Source organism: Alosa alosa, chromosome 3 (assembly GCF_017589495.1).
Source record: "Alosa alosa isolate M-15738 ecotype Scorff River chromosome 3, AALO_Geno_1.1, whole genome shotgun sequence".
NCBI lineage: Eukaryota > Metazoa > Chordata > Actinopteri > Clupeiformes > Clupeidae > Alosa > Alosa alosa.
The window spans coordinates 635,690-654,802 of NC_063191.1; the positions used below are offsets into that span (position 1 = coordinate 635,690).

The 19,113-nt window shown below is 46.1% G+C and overlaps 1 protein-coding gene across 2 annotated transcripts in view; it reads right to left on the reverse strand.

Moving 5' to 3' along the window:
* Nucleotides 1-19,113, reverse strand: part of LOC125292004 (guanylate-binding protein 1-like) — a 99,115-nt gene that overhangs the window by 15,009 nt on the left and 64,993 nt on the right. The window contains exons 4-7 of one of the 2 annotated variants that reach the window (XM_048239063.1): nucleotides 7,428-7,477; nucleotides 3,779-3,888; nucleotides 2,781-2,968; nucleotides 748-990 (exon numbers count right to left, since the gene is read on the reverse strand). The exons of the other annotated variant lie outside the window; for it this stretch is intronic. Of the exons in view, the coding sequence (XP_048095020.1) occupies nucleotides 748-990; nucleotides 2,781-2,968; nucleotides 3,779-3,888; nucleotides 7,428-7,477 (591 nt within the window). The remainder of the gene's footprint in view (nucleotides 1-747; nucleotides 991-2,780; nucleotides 2,969-3,778; nucleotides 3,889-7,427; nucleotides 7,478-19,113) is intronic. 2 annotated transcript variants of the gene reach the window in all.

Consider the following 19,113-nt stretch of genomic DNA (forward strand, 5'->3'; position numbering starts at 1 on the left):
CCTACAGACACTGACAAGTCCGATGGTAGATCTGTTATGAGATTGTTAAAATACGGGATATTTGACGGGAAAATATTAAAACGGGAAGACTGCGGGAAAAAAGTTAAAATACGTGAGAAACCCGGAAAAAACGGGAGGGTTGACAGCTATGGTCTACACACTGCCTAGCACATCAGCTGATACTCAGCTGATCCACCTGAACAAATCACAGCTGTTGTCTGATGCGTGTATGCCTACCACCACTATGAGTAGAGTAGAGCGCCCCCTACCACCACTATGAGTAGAGTAGAGCGCCCCCTACCACCACTATGAGTAGAGCGCCCCCTACCACCACTATGAGTAGAACGCCCCCTGTTGGTAGTCTTGGTGAACTGTATTTGCTCTGCAAGTTTTTCTGGAAAGGATCCTGTTGATGCCTGTTTCCGAACTTCCTGTTTAACGACCTCCAGGGCCATAAACACATCCAGGGCCATAAACACACCTTTCTCTAGTGGCATAAACACATCTTTCTTGTAAACTATGTTTTTCAATACAGCTGTTTAATTGATTAATTGAAAATACAAGTTCCGAGGTTTTGTAGTGATTTAGAGACGGACAACACTGGTATCCTTTTCAGGTGGACCTGCAGAGGTCAATTCAAATTTGCTAACAGTTCACCCAGGACACCCTTTGTGACGATACCATGCCTAAGTATCGGCAAAAGTCACAAGTCTGCTATCGTGACAACACAGCTCCAGTCTGACTCACTCCTGCCGTCGACAGTGTGTCCATCCTTCAGCTGCTTCACAGGGCTTTGATCGAAGACGAAGGTGCAGAAGCGATCCGTGACCTCCAAGAATGCTGGGGCCAACTCCGACTGGGACAAGCTCTCCAGACGGATCACGTCCTCCGGGCGGCTGGGGAATGGGAAGGTGAAACACTTCCGGGATGGGAAGTACTTCCGGATGCATTCCCGAGGAAGGTTGTGGTCATTTACCTTTTTAGAGTTACCTTCAGGAGAGACCAGCAGAGCTCTGGGTTAGTGGACATATCTACACATGAAAGGAAGAGGTGGGTGTCTATGTGGATGAGCGGGTTCTGAACACATGAAAGGAAGAGGAGGGCGTCTATGTGGGTGAGCGGGTTCTGAACAGCCTGAGCAGTGTGAAGTGTGGGAAGATAACATTCCTCCAGCTCTTGCTTGTTTTCTTCCAGCTCTTGCTGGTGTTGCTGGTTGGGCCACCAGGTGGACATGCTGGCGTGACCATCTGAGGAAGCTGGTCATGCTGGTGTGGCCAGCTTTTCATGTGGGATACAGCTGATGACAAGCTTGACATTGTTGGTGTAAGATGGTTATGCTAGTGATAAGCCTACCAAGCTAGTCATTGTTGGTGTAAGATGGTCATGTTGGTTTGCCTGATTGACCAACATTAGCTGGCATGGCCAGTTAAACCAGCAATGTAGACCAGCAACACCAGATAAAATTACCAGCTTGAGGTGGTACAAGAAGCGAAACCAGGTCTAGTTTCATAAGAGTTTGCTGGTCTAGCAGGTCAACCATCATAGGGTGGTCAAACAAGCTGGTTAACAAGCTGGTCAACCATCATAGGGTGGTCAAATAAGCTGGTCAACCATCATAGGGTGGTCAAACAAGCTGGTTAACAAGCTGGTCAACCATCATAGGGTGGTCAAATACGCTGGTCAACCATCATAGGGTGGTCAAACAAGTTGGATTTTAGCGTCCCGACAGGCTTTTGTCAAAACTTGGGACACACAACTTAAAACCTGGACATCTGGTCACCCTAGTGTGCTAGTTGAATAACTTGCCTTTTCAGATTAAATGTCCATACTGGTTAAGAAAGGCATGTGAATAGTCTTTAAACTAAGGGCATCTGGTCACCCTAGTTTGCTAGTTGAATAACTTGCCATTTCAGATTAAATGTCCATACTGGTTAAGAAAGGCATGTGAATAGTCTTTAAAAGGTAACTTCCTTAGGAGCCTGTAGCATCGTTGAAAGTTTGTTCTTTTAAAATGTGCCTCTTTTTTTCTCCAGCTCTCTCAGGGGATAACCTCCCGAGCATTCGCTCCGCTCCTGGCGTGTGCCTTCACATCTCCCAAGATGCATTGCATTCTCCACATTTACATGTTCATGTGCCCAAAATGCTTGATTGCATTGCATTCTCTACATTTTTAGCTACATTTTCATGTACCACGTTAGCATTTTCGTTCAGTGAATCTTTTGTGAATTGCTTTACAATTACCGTCGGGTCCTCCTCGTTGGCCACCTCAGCCTGCCACCATTCACTCCTTCCTCTTCAGTAACATTCCCGGTACAATTCTCGATCTTTTTGGCCTCTATATGTCTAATTACATAGTCTCTGTTTGTTCTTAGTCTTTGAAATACATTTCTAAATAAATACAACTTATATATGTTTTTCCCTCTTCATGACGCATTTTTTTGACTGATGCGACTTATTCTCCGGAGCGACTTATAGTCTGGAAAATATGGTAATATGCATTTGATTAACCTGATCTAGAATAGGGGTAACCTAAACAAACATGCGTTTGACTTTATCCTAAGACTAAAAGCTTAAAGAATGTGGTCAGAAGAGGCAAAAGAATATTGGGTATTTGGGAACTGACTCCAAGTGTGAGTTTGGGAACTGATATTTCATACCAGGTTTCAGCTTCAGGGCAAAGTCTAACTGATATTTCATACCAGGTTTCAGCTTCAGGGCAAAGTCTAAGTATTTCATACCAGGTTTCAGCTTCAGGGCAAAGTCTAAGTGATATTTCATACCAGGTTTCAGCTTCAGGGCAAAGTCTAAGTATTCATCCTCTGTTGCATCCTTGCCGTCGATCTTCCTCTCAAGAGTGAAGTCCCTCACGGCCCAGATGAAGCTGGGGAAGAACTTGACAAACTCAGAATCGTCTCGGCCTGCATCAGATGACTTCACTTTGATGTACTCAGCCAGCTCAGTTACATATCTGCAGGCAGTTGAGGTGCAACACTGTGAGCTCTGGCTAATGCTAAAGCCCCATAGCACTGTCAGATCTGGATAACGCTAATGCTCATAACACTGTGAGCTCTGGCTAACGCTAATGCTCATAACACTATGAGCTCTGGCTAACACTAATGCTCATAACACTATGAGCTCTGGCTAACACTAATGCTCTTAACTCTGTCAGCTCTGGCTAACGCTAAAGCCCCATAACACTGTGCACTCTGGCTAACGCTAATGTTCTTAACTCTGTTAGATCTGGCTAATGCTAATGCTCTTAACGCTGTGAGCTCTGGCTAACGCTAAAGCCCCATAACACTATGAGCTCTGGATAACACTAATGGTCTTAACACTGTCAGCTCTGGCTAATGCTCTTAACGCTGTCAGCTCTGGCTAATGCTAAAGCCTCATAACACTGTCAGCTCTGAATAATGCTAAACACATTAACACTGTCAGCTCTGGCTATTGCTAAACAACTTAACACTGTCAGGAGTTGCGCATGAAGTGTGCATATCCATCAAAACATAGATTTTAATTTTTCAAATCAATAACAAAAGGTTATTGAGGTTAAACTATTTTTTTATTCAAATATGACCGAGTATGGACACCAGAATGTTTACATTATTTTGTTAAACCGTTCACGCTTCACGTCTCACATCTACGTTCAACTCACATCAGGCAGTGACAGTCTAAGCATCATAACACTGTGTGACTGGCTAATGCTAATCTACTAATCTACCACATCAGTGTCAGCTGTGTGTGTGTGTGTAGTGTGTGTGTGTGTGTACAAGGATACTGCAAGTCCTCCACAGCCCTGTTGTCGATGGTCCCTCTGCTGTTGTAAACCAGAGTGCTGCTTAGCAGGACGGCCAGAGAGAAGATCTGTGTGTCATGCTTGGGGTCTCCCTGAGACATGAAACACACACACATTTACATTAGCCTGCTACAGCCGGAAATTGCCCAGTTTCACATGCAGTTGTTGAAAAATATATAATACAGACAGAATGTTCAGTGGAAAAATAAAAAAAGGAAAATATCAATTAATTATTAACATATTAATAGGCTTATATTGCACAACATTTATGCATTACCACATTAACTTAAATATAAACACAGCCTGTGAAAAGTTTGTTTTTGATTTCAATGAAATTTCAACTTAATGAACCATCATTCTACAAAGTCATACAGCAAGTAAGCAGGAATTCTTTGCTGCATCAACGCTAATTTATTTAGCATAGCGCATCAACGCTAATTTATTTAGCATAGCTTTGCTGCATCAACGCTAATTTATTTAGCATAGCTTCAAACTATGTATTTTGACTAGTCCTATTTTAGATTTTGATTTTGTATCATTTTTACACTCTCAGAAATGCCTCATCTTGGAGGCCACCTTGGACATTAATATCTTGAAAAGTATTAATCCTAGCCTGCCCAAACTTTATAGCGTGATAGACATGTTCTCAGTATGATTAGACCATTAAGAGTGATCATTAGGTTTATATAGTGCCCTGGGTATGGAACAAAATGGAAAACTGGTATTAAGGGTTGTGTTAACTCATTTTTTGTATCCAAATACATTTTTGATCATTTTTGTATCATTATTTTTATGCAAATACAATACTTTATTAATGTGAATAAAATGGTAATTAATAAAACAGTTCACAGTCATTATGTGTGTACATGCACTTACTTGGTTACATAGTTTACTTATCAGGGGTGTCACGATTTCGATGTTAAGTTGAAATTTATCAATCAATTTTAAACTTGGAAACTCAAAGGTAAATCAATAATGTAGCCACACCCCCAACATGTATGCCAAGACGCAAACACACACACACACACACATGTTTTGAACTGTGGCGTCAACACACTGCTATACCAAGATTTACAGTTCCCATTGACTTCCATTCAACACATCAAAACAATCCTTTGAGCTCAAAATAATGCCGCTGACTGCCAGCAACCATTTCACTTTGATACTAAACTAAATGTTGGTACAATATATATATACAGCAAGAATAACAAACTTTTGCATAAGCAATGTAGAGAAATCTTATGATAAATGTCAGCCTGTAAGATCCATTGCTCAAATTCATGGTCATCTAATGTTGAATGTCAGTAATTCCATTCAAAAACGTACCTTAATATTTATGAAGGAACAAAGTTTAAAAAGAAAAACACAGTATATCAGATGAATTAGACAAATAACAAGATTTTCTACCATAATTTCCATTTAAATGAAATATGTCATGGCGCTGTTGTGCTGCACGGCCACCAGATGACGCCATTTCACTGCTTGCTTCATCCAAATAAGGCCCGAAATGCAGTGCCATGCTACCATCTGGTGGCCATGAATATTTAATAGAACCCATTATATTTATTAGAATAGAAACTGCCATCGAATAATGTACTTCCTTACCAATAATTTATTATACAAACTTTTAATGGTTCAGTTATACTGAGGACATGTTTGTCTTCCACCCTGCAATGTTTGGGCTGCCTATGAATAATATATTTTGTTATATCAATGCCCAACCAATGCTTACCAGATAATGTGATTTTCAGGCTGATTTACAAGGGCTGAAAATGATATGAAGATTGGGGAAGACTAGTAGCATGGCGGGCCATCCTATATCATTGAAATGTATAGTCTGGAATCAACCTATTCACCTCGCTTAATCCAAGGGGCGGGCAGAGAATTGTCTTTCAAACTGCCAAGGCATGCAATAGGCCAGCGCTACGACCATATCCGTATCCGGTCGGCAAAACGGCAAATACATCCTTCTTCGAAAGGAATGACTTAAGTGCATTGTGTTGCTCAACTTTCAAAGAAAAGCACAAGTCCAACTCCTCCAAAGTTGACGCCAACGCCGATTCAAACAACCGCTCTTCATTCGCCATAGCCACCTTCCTTGTTGTTTACCGTCGATGGACTGTCGTTATCCTGTTAAGCCCGCCTTAAGACTCTAACAAAATAGAACGCTGTGATTGGATGAGGTCCACGGCGTCAGCCAATAGAAATCCCTATGGTTTGATACTAGACGTACAGGCTGAGCAAATTAATTTGCCGCCACTAGGGTGCGTCTAGATTTCTAGGCTAGAAGACTAGGGTTTGAACAAAAATACTTTATACGGTTTTGGGACCCATTCCTGACAAGGTCTGAACAAAATCTGAGACGGAGTAACAACAACCTTATCAACCACTGGTGCAACCCCAATGCTCTGGTTCAACCCCAACGCTATCTCTCTGGTTCAACCCCAACGCTATCTCTCTGGTTCAACCCTCTCTCTCTCTTCTCCTCCTTCTCTGGGCCCTCAGCTCTCCCATTTCACCACTACTGACTCCCTCACAATCACTGACATCATTACTAAGTCCAACTCATCATGTCAGCTCGACCCTGCCCCCACCCCTCTACTTAAAGCACCACATCCCTATCGGACACCTACATCGACTCTGTCCTGTATGAGCCCTTTCAATCTGGCTTCCGCTCATGTCACAGTACAGAGACTGCCCTTCTACGCATAGTTAACAACCTCCTCCTGTCTGCTGACTCTGGTTCGCTTAACATTCTCATCCTCCTTGACCTTAGTGCTGCTTTGGATACCATCAATCACAATGTTTTAATCACCCGTCTGTCTGCTATTGGTGTTTCTGGCACAACCCTCAATTGGTTTCCGTCATACCTCACCAACAGAAAGCAGTTTGTCACACTTGGTCTACATCCGTTCCCCATGTTCCAGGTCACTCGTGGTGTCCCCCAGGGTTCTGTACTTGGGGCCCCTCCTCTTCCTCATGTACATCCTCCCTCTTGGCCAGATCATTCGCATCCTTAACTTCCACTGCTATGCAGATGAGATCCAACTTTATCTTACCACTCCTTCTCCTCCTGACCCCCCACCACGCTACCTCACTGACTGCCTTTCTGACTTAAAATTATGGACGCAAAACAGTTCTCAAACTCAACACAGACAAAACCGAAATTCTACTGATTGGCCCTAAAAGCATCCTCTGCAAATCTCACAGTCTCAATCTCAACATCGATGGTTCACCTGTCCACTCTACTCCTGTTGTCATACAACCTTGGCATACAACTTGGCAAACCTTGGCATACAACTTGACTCCACCCTTAGCTTCGATCCTCATATCAAAACACTCATTAAGACTGCCTTCTTTTACCTCCGTAACATTGCACGCCTCCGACCCTTCCTCTCTGCTAGTGATGCACAGACTTTGGTTCACACCTTCATTATGTCCCATCTAGATTACTACAACTCACTTTTCCTTAGTCTTCCCACTAAAACCCTTCAAAGTTGGCAAAACATTCAAAACTCTGCAGCCAGGCTCCTTACCCATACCAAACGATATGCACACATCACCCCCATTCTCCATCAACTCCACTGGCTACCAGTTCTGTCCTGGATTAAATAGAATCCTTGTACATCACCTTGTCTACATCTCCCAGTCCCTCTGTGTCCAGCAGGACAAGGGTGTTTCCTGTTGAAGAGGCAAGATCATCACTTAACAATAAGCAATAAGTAGGCTACTACTCACATAGCCATAGAATATGATAACAGTTCAATAAGTAGGCTACTACTCGCATAGCCATAGAATATGATAACAGTTCAATAAGTAGGCTACTACTCGCATAGCCATAGAATATGATACAAGTTCAATAAGTAGGTGTTTCCTTTTGAAGAGGCAAGATCATCACTTAAAGGGGCGATAGAATGCAAAACCGAGTTTACCTTGGCATAGTTGAATAATGGCAGTTTGGTATGTAAAGTTCCCACAAAGGGAACCTCAAACATACGCACACGCAACTGTAGTGATGGTCCCCCGTCACACAAAGTAGTATAGCTTTCGGTTAAAGGAAATGCAGATCATCTCCCTAATTCATTTCTTTGCACAACACAGCTCACATTCTGCGTTCATTCCAGTGAGACGAGTGAAATAGGCTAACTTATTTTTTAAAGCCGTCATCGCCATAGGCTATTTGCTACGATATTCACCACCTTTTGATTTTTTCATGCATTGGATTAGGCTATTAATATGCTGATTGGATTAGCATATTAAATGGCTATGCTCATTGGATCAGCATATTAAATGGCTATGCTCATTGGATCAGCATATTAAATGGCTATGCTCATTGTCATGGGCAGTTCCAATAATCCACTGCATTTCTTGTTTTAGATCTAGCCTCGTTGCTTCTAGCCTACCTATGTGGTTCAATCTGTCACTTACACAGACGGTCACATTGAAATGTAGTGTTGCCATGGCAATACTGGCAATACAAGTGACAGCCATGAAACTGAAATTCTGCTGTTAAACGGGGGAATCGCAAAGCAATAGATGACGACAGCTCGGTGGCCGCACCTTATTTGGCTCTGGTCTGTGCCTCTGTAACGCCCCCAATATTTACATACACACTAGCCCACTTCCAGCTTCATGCAGCTCCTTCACTGAATGTTCGATGACGCCGGACTTCAGTAGCCTAGATGGTCCAAGACCGTATTTGCAGATAAACATAATTTGTTTGGCTTTTTAATGCGCCGAGGAGCTTGTATGTAATCGGAATACAAATGGCTCCTTAGTTTAAAAATAATTTGGGTACAAGGTGATCGCGTTGAAAATAACGGCGTTTGTCTAGCGTTAGAAGCTCAATTTTCTAACATTGCCGCGGCTCATTTAAGAAAATGACGCCACTTCAGTTTGAGGTAGTGCTAACAATAATACTGTAAAGACAGATGATGGATCATCATCACCTTATCTGTTACCATTAGGGATGCACAATATATCGGCGGCCGATATATTATTGGCCGATAAGTGAAAAAATGAAAATATTATTATCGGTCCGAACAGAATTCTGGCCGATAATTTGCGCCGATATTTTTTTAAAGTCCTAATTTAGGCCTACGTAAATTTCAGCGTAATGTCATAATATGTCAATATAATGTCAGCGGTGTGAATGTATTTCACCACTCTAACAAAATCTATGGATATGCGTTCATTTGGGAATCTGTGCATCTCAAAATCGTCTCGTGAATGATCCGCCATTTAACCTTACCAAAGCGGAGCTCAGCCCTATCTAGAGCCGTCTTGTGCTGGTGTGTTTGCACTTTACCGCGCTGGTCGGGGAAACAAATAAGCAAACTCGTTAGTGGGACGAGTACATAAGTATGCCTAGTTCTAAGTTGTGTTTTAGTATTATATTTGCATTACGTTAGCTTGGGTTTTCTATTACTACCTAGAAATATGCTAACCATTCCTGCTTCAGTTCCAGACAGGTCATCATAACAAGTTATTAAAACCTTCGGGGCTAACCCCTTTCATTTCTGCTGCAGCAGGTTGTGTGCAACAGAGTAGACGGACATAAGATACAGTCTGAGGAGTTGCTTTATTCAGTTACCCGCAGTTGAAACTAAACCTAAGTTTCCCTCACAAACTCTGATTTGGTCACTATACTGTAGCTTATTCCCAGCTGAGCCGTTTATGAGCGTTTAGTCCTAAATTAAAATGATTCATACTCTCTAGCCACTCACTCGCAATTCACTGACGTCAGGTTCACTTAAAGGAGCCACACATACTGTAGGGCTAGGCTACTGTTATGTTGTTGACTGCCGCACTATTGAGGACTATTATGAGTTCTGTCCATCATTTGGTGGTACAGTGGGCATCATTTTCAAATGGCCACTTCAGTCGCGCATTACGAGGCGTGAAGCTGCCTGAAGCTTTAGTACCACTTTCAGCCACTGTGCGTCGCTCTGCCACTGTACATCGCTCTGCCTGCCGCCCCTTCTGAAAAAGCTCGATTTAGGCTACTTGGGTATGGCTTAAGGCTTGACTACACGGTGGTAACGAAAAATCGAAATCGAAATCAAAATCGAAATTTGTTGTCTACATTATTGTCAGTGTTGGGGGTAACGCAACTATGCAAATCAAAAAGTGGTGTGATAATTGAGCCAGTATTAATCTGTAGCCTTGGGTAGGCTACTGCAGAAAACAATGTTGGCGATTTAATACTATCTAGCGACGTTTTTAACAGGCTACGCTATAGAGGCTTAGACAACTATGACCCACGTTTTGGTTTCGTAAATTAATTTGCCCTACTTCTTGACTGCAATGTAGTCAATTGACTGCTTGACATGTCATTTTTATTTTTCTGTACAATAAACAAATACATCTGCTTTATGCCGCAGAATTACATTCATATTTGGAACTTACATAGTCCAATGCATCGTTACACTACGTTAGTGTTTCCCAAAACCATAGTAGCAGCGAGCGTTCGCCAACCACTGTCGTAAAAAGTTGTGTAGTTACAACTACACCTCTCGACCTGTGGTAGAATGCTAGTAGAAGCATAGTTCCAGGGATCTTCATGTCAAAGACGTCACTGACGCCAGTTATTTGTTTGCAAATTAATAATTATAAATATATTTAGGTTTCTAATTGATATTTACACTTCTAACCACCATACATCCATATTTTTAAAATGCCCAAGGCAGAAAATACATAAATTAAAAGTCAATTTGCAGCCATGTGCACCTAAGTAAAAGTCACACACCTGCAGATTATAATAAGGTGGTGCACACTTTTTGACGAGTCAGTTGAGAATATGTAGCCTGATTTTAATGGAGGGAGGGGGGGGTCCTTGTTAGTTTACGCAAACCAGGCCAAGAAGGCTGATTCTGATTTTGATAATATGATCTGCACAAAAGATAAACTTAGGTAAACATTGTTGTCAAAATCTTAACCCGCTAAATCCCAACGGTCACAATTGTGACCGTACAAAAAAATCTTGCTCTTGTGCCTTTAAAACTGTTACTGGATGAATTATCAATACATTTCTCCCAAAAATAGAAACCTGAAAGGGTCTCAGTTAAATATGTGCAGTGTTAAATGTGTAGTGTAATTTGTCACATGACCAGAGCTGCTTATGTTTTGGTTGCACCCTGACCAGAAAATGTCCACCCAAAAGCTCCCAAACTATTTTATTGCCATTTAAGGCACGAGCGCATCTGTGAGGCCAAGCCTCACCAAGTAGCCCGTTTGTTTACAACTAACATTACATTTAATTAAACTGCTTATAGGCTATGCCGAAATAGTTTCAACATTTTGAATATCAGTGTCGGGTGAATTAGGAAATGTTCTCAAAGTAGCCTTATGGCTGAAAGCTGCTTGGGATCCCCGCTGTCAAGCAATAACCATACAAAAAGTTAAAAACAGATGACATGATGCGCGTCACTGACATAATGCGCAAATAATATAGCCTAGATATTCCAATATATTCGAATGCATGTGTTTATTTTAGAGGGGATATTCAAAGCGTCATTTTTTGAGCAATTTTGACAGCCCTAGTCCACTGTGCAAACTCACATGTCGTCTATTAACACCTTCCACCTAACCCCGGTGAGTGGGGGTCGCTATAATGCGTGTGAAATAGCACCATTGAGTAGCCTATGTGAAATAGCCTTAAAATCGTCCCAGTGTTGTGCCTTCTGGTTTCTCCACCTACTGATTTCCTTGCGCGTGCATGCGCTGCAGCAGTTGTCAGACATTCACAAACAAGTTGTTTTAGGCGGTTTGAAGTCGCTTTTCATATGCCATGAGCGTTCGGTTACATTACAGCCACTCGGACAAAAGACATGTAAAAAAATATATGTTTTGAACTAGCATTAAACTGGATTCGATCCCCTTAAAAGCAACACACACGCGTGACTCTCTCCATCCTGATTCCCTACTCTTTGAGCCAACTAATATGTTACGCAAATCAATTAACTATTGTAGGCTACCATTAATTAATAACGTAGGCAACACCCAGGTAACATGTTGTCCAGGCTATCTGAAACAAGCGGTTGCCCTTCATCTACAACAACTGGTTACCTTGGGCTGCTACAGTCGTCAGTGCACTGTGCACAGTAGGCCTATGCTACTCTTTGTGGTTGATCAACTAAAAATAAAAGATGTATTTGGTGATGACGTTATTGTAGGCCTAGTAGACCTAAATTCTGAGAAATTAAATGGAGTGCAGAAACGATCTACATAAGCGCACCAGACCGCGATGTCTTCAAGGGTTGAATGAACTGAGTTTGCAAAAATTTGTGTATTTTTCAAGTCAATAAACATTCTTAATTTTCGAATGTCTTTGTCAGGGAACATCTGCCTTTTCAAAACCATAGGCCTGGTAGTTGCTCAGACAAGGAGTTATAAGATAACGGCAATACCATTTGTGTCACCTAATGCAGTTCAGTGAATTAGCAAGATACCATCAGAAGCCAACAATCATAAAGCACCTGTGCACGCGTGCGCTCTCTCCCCTGCGCATGAAGCTGTCTGCGTGTTGTAGGCTAGATTTGCGCGAGTTCTTTCTATCTGCTTTACTTTTGTGAGTTGCGACCACCTAGACTATGTTATAGACGTTCTATGAGGTACCAGTGTTTAGCTGTGTCACAAAACAATAAGCTTTGTCAGACTACTTTTAAAATGATATTCAGGGCTATATACATTTTAAACATTCGGGACTGAAGATCCGACAAAGCCTTGCGTTAATTCTTCAGGTGGGAAGTGTCAGGAATTTTCATACGAGAGACGCTCTCATTGGTGGTTAGTATATGAAGTAGGGAATTGACAGCAACATATCCAATCACATTATGAGATATGCTGAATTTAACATAAACTGCGATGTTTGATTTTAAATGAATGTAAATTTAGCCGGGACTGTAAGCTGGCACACGTGGGTGCTCAATGTTTTCAGTGGGTGCTCGAGAGAGGGAGCATCACGGTATCGGCGCCTATGACAAGCGTATCTCGCGGTTGCATCCATTACAAACAAACATGCAATGTGAACGTCTGGGATTGGGGAGAGCACTAAGGGCGATGAGGCTCACTACAGAGAAGAAGTAGACCTGCTGGCTAAATGGTGCAAAGACAACAACCTCCTGCTAAATGTCAGCAAGACCAAGGAGATTGTTGTCAACTTTCAGAGAGGCCACAAACAACTGCCACCACTGTCCATCGACGGAGATGCTGTGGAGAGAGTGAGCAGCACAAAATTTCTGGGGGTGCACATCAGCGACGACCTCTCCTGGACCACCAACACAGCATCACTGGCGAAGAAAGCCCAGCAGCGCCTCTACTTCTTGCGCAAATTGAAGAAGGCAAGTGCCACGCCTCCTGTCATGACTACATTCTACAGAGGGACCATCGAGAGCATCGTCTCCAGCAGCATCACAGTGTGGGGCGGAAGCTGCACAGATCAGAACAGGAAGACCCTCCAGCGCACTGTTAACACAGCTAAGAGGATCATTGGAGCACCACTCCCCTCCCTGCAGGACATTTACACCACCCGCCTCACCCGCAAAGCACTAATGATTGTCAAGGATACAACCCACCCTGCACACAAACTGTTCAGCCTCCTGCCCTCTGGAAAGCGGTACAGGAGCCTCCGCTCCCGCACCACCAGACTGGCAAGTAGCTTCATCCACCAAGCAATCAGGATGCTGAACACTCTACCCACTCTCCCATCACTGACAGCCCCCCCCCCCCCCCCCCCCCCCCACCAGCCAGCCAGGAACCTAGGAAACTAGGATCCTGTCTACCCTAACCCCCCCCCCCCCCCCAACACCGCCCTGTGGAACTGCACTGTGACTGCGCAGCCTAACGTGTTGCTGCTTCACATCAAGCCTGATATACTTGAAATTACTGCATACTGCATATCAATGTAAATATACAGGTCACACAAGCACAAGTTTAAACTTCATGTAACTGTTAAGACTATATAAATATACAACACAACTACCTCTATTTTTTTATATATATGTCCTATATTTCTATTTTGATACATACATGTTCTATATTTCAGTCTTGCACTTTAATTTAATGTTTATTGTCTATGGCTATGTCTATAGTATGTCTATGTCTGTATTTAAAGCATGTCTATGTCTGCATGGGAAAGTAAGAAACGAAATTTCAATTCTTTGTATGACCAGTGCATGTAAAGAAATTGACAATAAAAGCCGACTTGACTTGACTTGACTTGAAATGCTCTTCTGAATAAGCACAAAGTCAAGCCTTTAAATGAAAAACACTCTTTAATAATCAAAAAAATAAACGCTAATGAAGTAAACTTGTGACCATCAAAAATCGTTTATCGCCTGTAACTCCGTGATAACAGGACGTAACAGGAAGGCATTTGGCTGAGCAACGGAGGTTATCTGCTCTATATTGTAATGATCTGAGCCTAGCTGTTGATGACTGTGCTCCCATGATGCTGTTTGGTTGATGTGTTATGTTGAATGCTAATGTTAACCATGCAAGTTACCAATGTTGTGCGTCCTGACTGTCATGTTTATGTTTATAGTTGATTACAGTGTTCATAACCGGGTCTAACTAGTGTGTGTTGTAGATACAGCCTCACATAGATGTTTAGTGCTGGAGCATAAGGGCCAGGTCTGGCCTGGCATTATGTGTTTGTGTGTTTTGGTGCGTAACCAATAAAGACCTTTCTAAAACAACTTTGCAAGATTGTTACATTTGTGTCAGAAGTGGGATGCCGACCCCTACTGGACGGGAGGAGAAAGCTGCAACCGATTTCCCGGCGATGATGAGTTTCTTGCCAAAGCGGCTCTTCGTCAGCGTGCTCGCCCATGGCCACCTGCTGGGCCCAGCAGACGGAGCCAGCCTGCAGCGTGACCGTAACGAAGAGACCCGCCCCCGGCCACAGGAGGAAACGAACCGGGCTGATGGCAGCATCCCGCCACTGGAACCCCGCTCACACGGGAGCAATGGAAACCGGCGGTCCCCCGGTCGCGACGGGCGGGCGTAGAAGGGCTGACCCAGCGTAAAGTTGCCCCACTGCAATGGCCCCAGCGTAAAGTTGCCCCACTACAATGGAGGAAGGCCACTGGCGACATACCTGGTGCAGGTCCGGCTGGCAGCCGAGCTGAATGGCTGGTCGGCGGAGAGAACGGGCGTACAGGTGGCGTTGGCCCTGGAGGGGGAAGCTGCTACAAGTATTAGAAGACCTGCCACCGCAGAGCAAAGTAAGCTGGACCGCAATCGAGGCCGCTTCTGCAACGGGCGATTCGACCAGAGGATCTTCACAGCGATGCTCGCGAACAACCCGCTTCAGACGGCGCCACAAGGGCGAGAGACTGGGCAAGTTCGCTGACTGACCTGCAGTAGCTGTATACCGGGCGGGCTACCCAATTACAGCCAGAGTCTACATGAAGAGATGGCACTGGAAGCGTTTGTGCGAGGCATCCACCCGAGCGGCTGAGAGAACACCTTCGCCAGCCGAGCAGCCCCCAGCTCGCTGGCCGTGCGCTGGCCATGGAGGCTTTAACGGGTGGAAAACATCTTCCACACAATGGAGTCGGGCATTGCGCGCACGCCCAGACATCGATGGAGGAAGACGGGGAGTTGGAGACGACACGACAGACCACAGCACAGCCACCACAACGCCCATGCTGAATAGAAGAGGCCGGCCAGCGGAGACGGATGCTACCGCGTGGCCGAGCCGGGGCACACATTAAGCAGGTACTGTCCATGCTTGCCCAGCACCCTCACGCTGCGTCGCCCAGTCAAAACGAGAGGGAGGTGGCACGCCGGGAAGGGATGCCACCTTCAAGTTTCAACCTCCCTGGCTATGGACTGCATACGGCTGGGCACGCTCGGCCAAACAAGAGGACTCTATGTGGACTGCACGCTAGGCGGACTCCGGTGTCGCTTGATCGATACAGGCTCCACCATCTCGCTGGTGCGCCTCGGTCTCTTACCCCGCACGCTGGTAGCCAGACCCAGAGGCTGGGAAGAGACAAAACATGATCACAACAGTTACCGGAGAGCGAGCGAACTGTATGGGCAAAAGTGTGTGTGTGTGCATCAACGGTGAGACGGCGAGCCGCCAGCTTTGGTTGGCTAGCATTCAGGATGATTGCATTCTCGCCTGGCATTTGCTAAGAGAAATGGGGGCTGTGGTGGACATTTCCTGTTCACACTACACTTAGGGGACGAGCAGTAGTGTTGCACACGGGCGGGGAAAACAGAGCACGGCGCGGAGAGCTGGCGTGACTAAGAACCCGCCAACTCGCTCCACACCAGCCCGCAGAAAGCAAACTTCATAAAGAGGGCTCATGCATCCAAGACTCCCCCCTCCCCACACAAGCCAGCAAAACTCAAGCCCGCTGTGAAAACAACAGGTCTCATCCAGGTCCGCTTGCTGAGTCTCCGCCCCTCCCCACACAAGCCAGCACAAAACAACAGGCCTCATCCAGGTCCGCTTGCTGAGTCGCCACTGCTCAGCTCACGCCCACTAGAGAGGAGCCAGGTGAGCGGGTTGAGCAATCACCACTCTCGCTCAGAGAGCTGCCCCCTGTAGAGACAAAGCAAGCCGTAAATGAACTTTGGACTCAGAGCTGTGAGGGGCTGAGGAAGTACAGGGTAGCCAGGTGCGGAGGCTACTAGCCGGCATAATCGACATCTTTGCCGCAGAGATGAGGACTGCACCCGAACCAGCCTGGTCCAACACGATATCGACACCGAAATGCTGCCCATCCGACTTCCACCTCATCGCTTTTGCCGCTTGCCCTAACGACAAGCAGCTGAAGAAAAGATAAAGGAGATGGCCGGCAGCAGGAGTAATAGAGCAAAGCAGTAGTCCCTGGGGCTCGCTTTAGCTGTACTCGTCCGGAAGAAGGACGGCTCGTGGCGGTTCTGTGTTGACTACAGGCGCCTCAACCAGGTAACCGGCCAGGCTACTGGCAGATTGAGCTAGCCCCGGAAGCTCGGCCGAAGACAGCGTTCACCATCGGGCAAGGGCTGTGGCAGTTCCGGTACTTCCGTTCGACCTTATGCAACGGGCCAGCCGAACTGAGCGGTTGATGGAGCGGATTTCCTGGCGGGCATTCCACTAACATGCTGCGTGGTTTACCTGGACGACATCCTGTGTCATGCAACGGACTTCACCGGTGCCATAGGACATCTGGAGAAGGTGTTCGACGCCATACAAGGTGCTGGGCTCAAACTGCACCCGAAAAAGTGCCACCTGTTCCGGAGGCAAACCGGGTTCCTGGGCCATGTCGTGGGGGCTGTCGGAGTGGCCACCGACCCAGCTAAGGTGGAGACGGTGAGGCGTTGGCCTGTTCCACGCGACGGTGCTGAGCTGCGGAGCTTCCTGGGCCTGGCGTCATAGTACCGGGCGCTTCATTCGGACTTTGCTACAGTCGCCAGCCCGCTGCATCGATTGACGACAAAGGCCAACTCTTCGAGTGTGGACACGGAGGCGACGCTGCATTCCGTGTGCGGGAGGTAGCCATGTGAGGCCTCAGTGCTTTCGCTTCCCTGACCCTCGACTCCGTTTATCCTGGACAGCGGCGGGGGCGTTGGCGCCGTCCTCTCAAGCAGGCGAGCAGGGCGAGCAAGTGGTCGTGATACTTCAGCCGCTCACTGGACCGGCCGAGAAGAATTACTGTGTGACCCGCAGAGAACTGTTGGCTGTGGTGGTGGCAGTGCGGCATTTCGGACCTACCTCTGGCAAACGGTTCCTGCTGAGAACAGGTTTCCTACCGCCGCCACCTGGCTGCTGAACTTCAAAGAACCAGAGGGCCAGCTGGCTCTGCTGGTTGGTTGGCGCCCAGGACTTCTTACATGGAGATTCGACACCGGGCGGGTCGCCTTCCCACGGCCTGTCCAGGCGTCCGTGCAGCAGACCAGTGCCAACACTGCCACCGAGGGAGGAAGGAGCCTGGCAGCGGCTCAACCGGAGCCCGCTTCGTCGGGCTACAGGCTGCATCACCGCTGGCAGAGAGAGAGAGTCGCTGTTTTCAACGCTAGCCAGCGTTAGCCAACGCTAAGGGTCAACGCCGCCAACGCACGCCAGCTTACAGACTCAACGCCGCCAGCACCAAGGCCATCAAGAGAGCCACCATTTCGCCAGCTTCACGCCAGCGAAGAGTCAGCTTAGCCAGCAGCACCCAGGTCGTCTCGCCGCCTTCGCTACCAGCTACAGTGATCGAGACCGAGACAACGCATCGCGCAGCCCAACACCAACGCAGCACTGCAGAGCGCCAGCTGATGCGCCGGTCGCCGTGGCCGTGATGTTGAGGGAGGAGATCCGGAAGGCAATCGAAGACGCCACGCTTTCGGCCGAAAGTGTGGTCATGGATTGAAGCCGGTCAGCGACCGCCATGGACTGGCGTATCAGCACTTTCGATCCAGAGACCAAAGCCGATTTATTCACAGTGGCCGGAATAGTAGCACGCCAAGGACTGTTGTATAGACACTGGCGAAGCTCCAGTTGCTGGTTCCTGCTGGATTACGAGCCCGTACTGGAACATGTGCATGGGGCAGTGGGGGCGGCTCATTTCGCCATTGCAAAGACTCTTTGTCGGCTGAGAGGCCACTTCTATTGGCCGGGATGCAGGCTGGACGTTGAACTGCATGTTCACTGCTGTGACGCCTGTACAGCTTAAGAAGGGCCCCACGCGACGCCAGACGCCTCGGCTGCAGCAATACGCAGTCGGGCTCCCATGGAGCCGGTAGCCGTCGATGTCATGTGCCCACTGCCAGTCACAGAGCGGGGAAATCGCTACGTGCTCGTGGCCATGGACTATTTCACTAAGTTTTAACCGGACGCTAGCAGTGCAGCTGGCCATATTGGCCGACCGCCGACAAAAGGACTGGGACTTACCAGAGTTGTGGACTCGAGTCAGACTCGAGTCATAAATTTGATGACTTTAGACTCGACTTGACAAAATCTTAAAAGACTTGCAACTTGACTTGGACTTTAACATCAGTGACTCGTGATTTCACTTGGACTTGACCCTTTTGACTTGAAAAGACTTGCTACTTTCCTCAAATCCAAAGATTAAAAAGTATGTTCACACTGTTCGCTCTTTCTCCCTTTGCTCCTGTGTGCATCTGTGTGCGTGATTCACGCAGCGTGAAGTGTGTATGGCACGACATCCAATCAAATTAGATCCACGTTGTTTTGACCTGACAGCATCCAACCAATCAAAGTACGAGCATCCAATAAAGAGGAACAAACTAAACGCGCGCAACAGTAGGCAAAAATGATACCAAAGGTAGTTTCGTTTGGGTACAAAAACCATGAGGTGATAAACAAAAAAAGAATT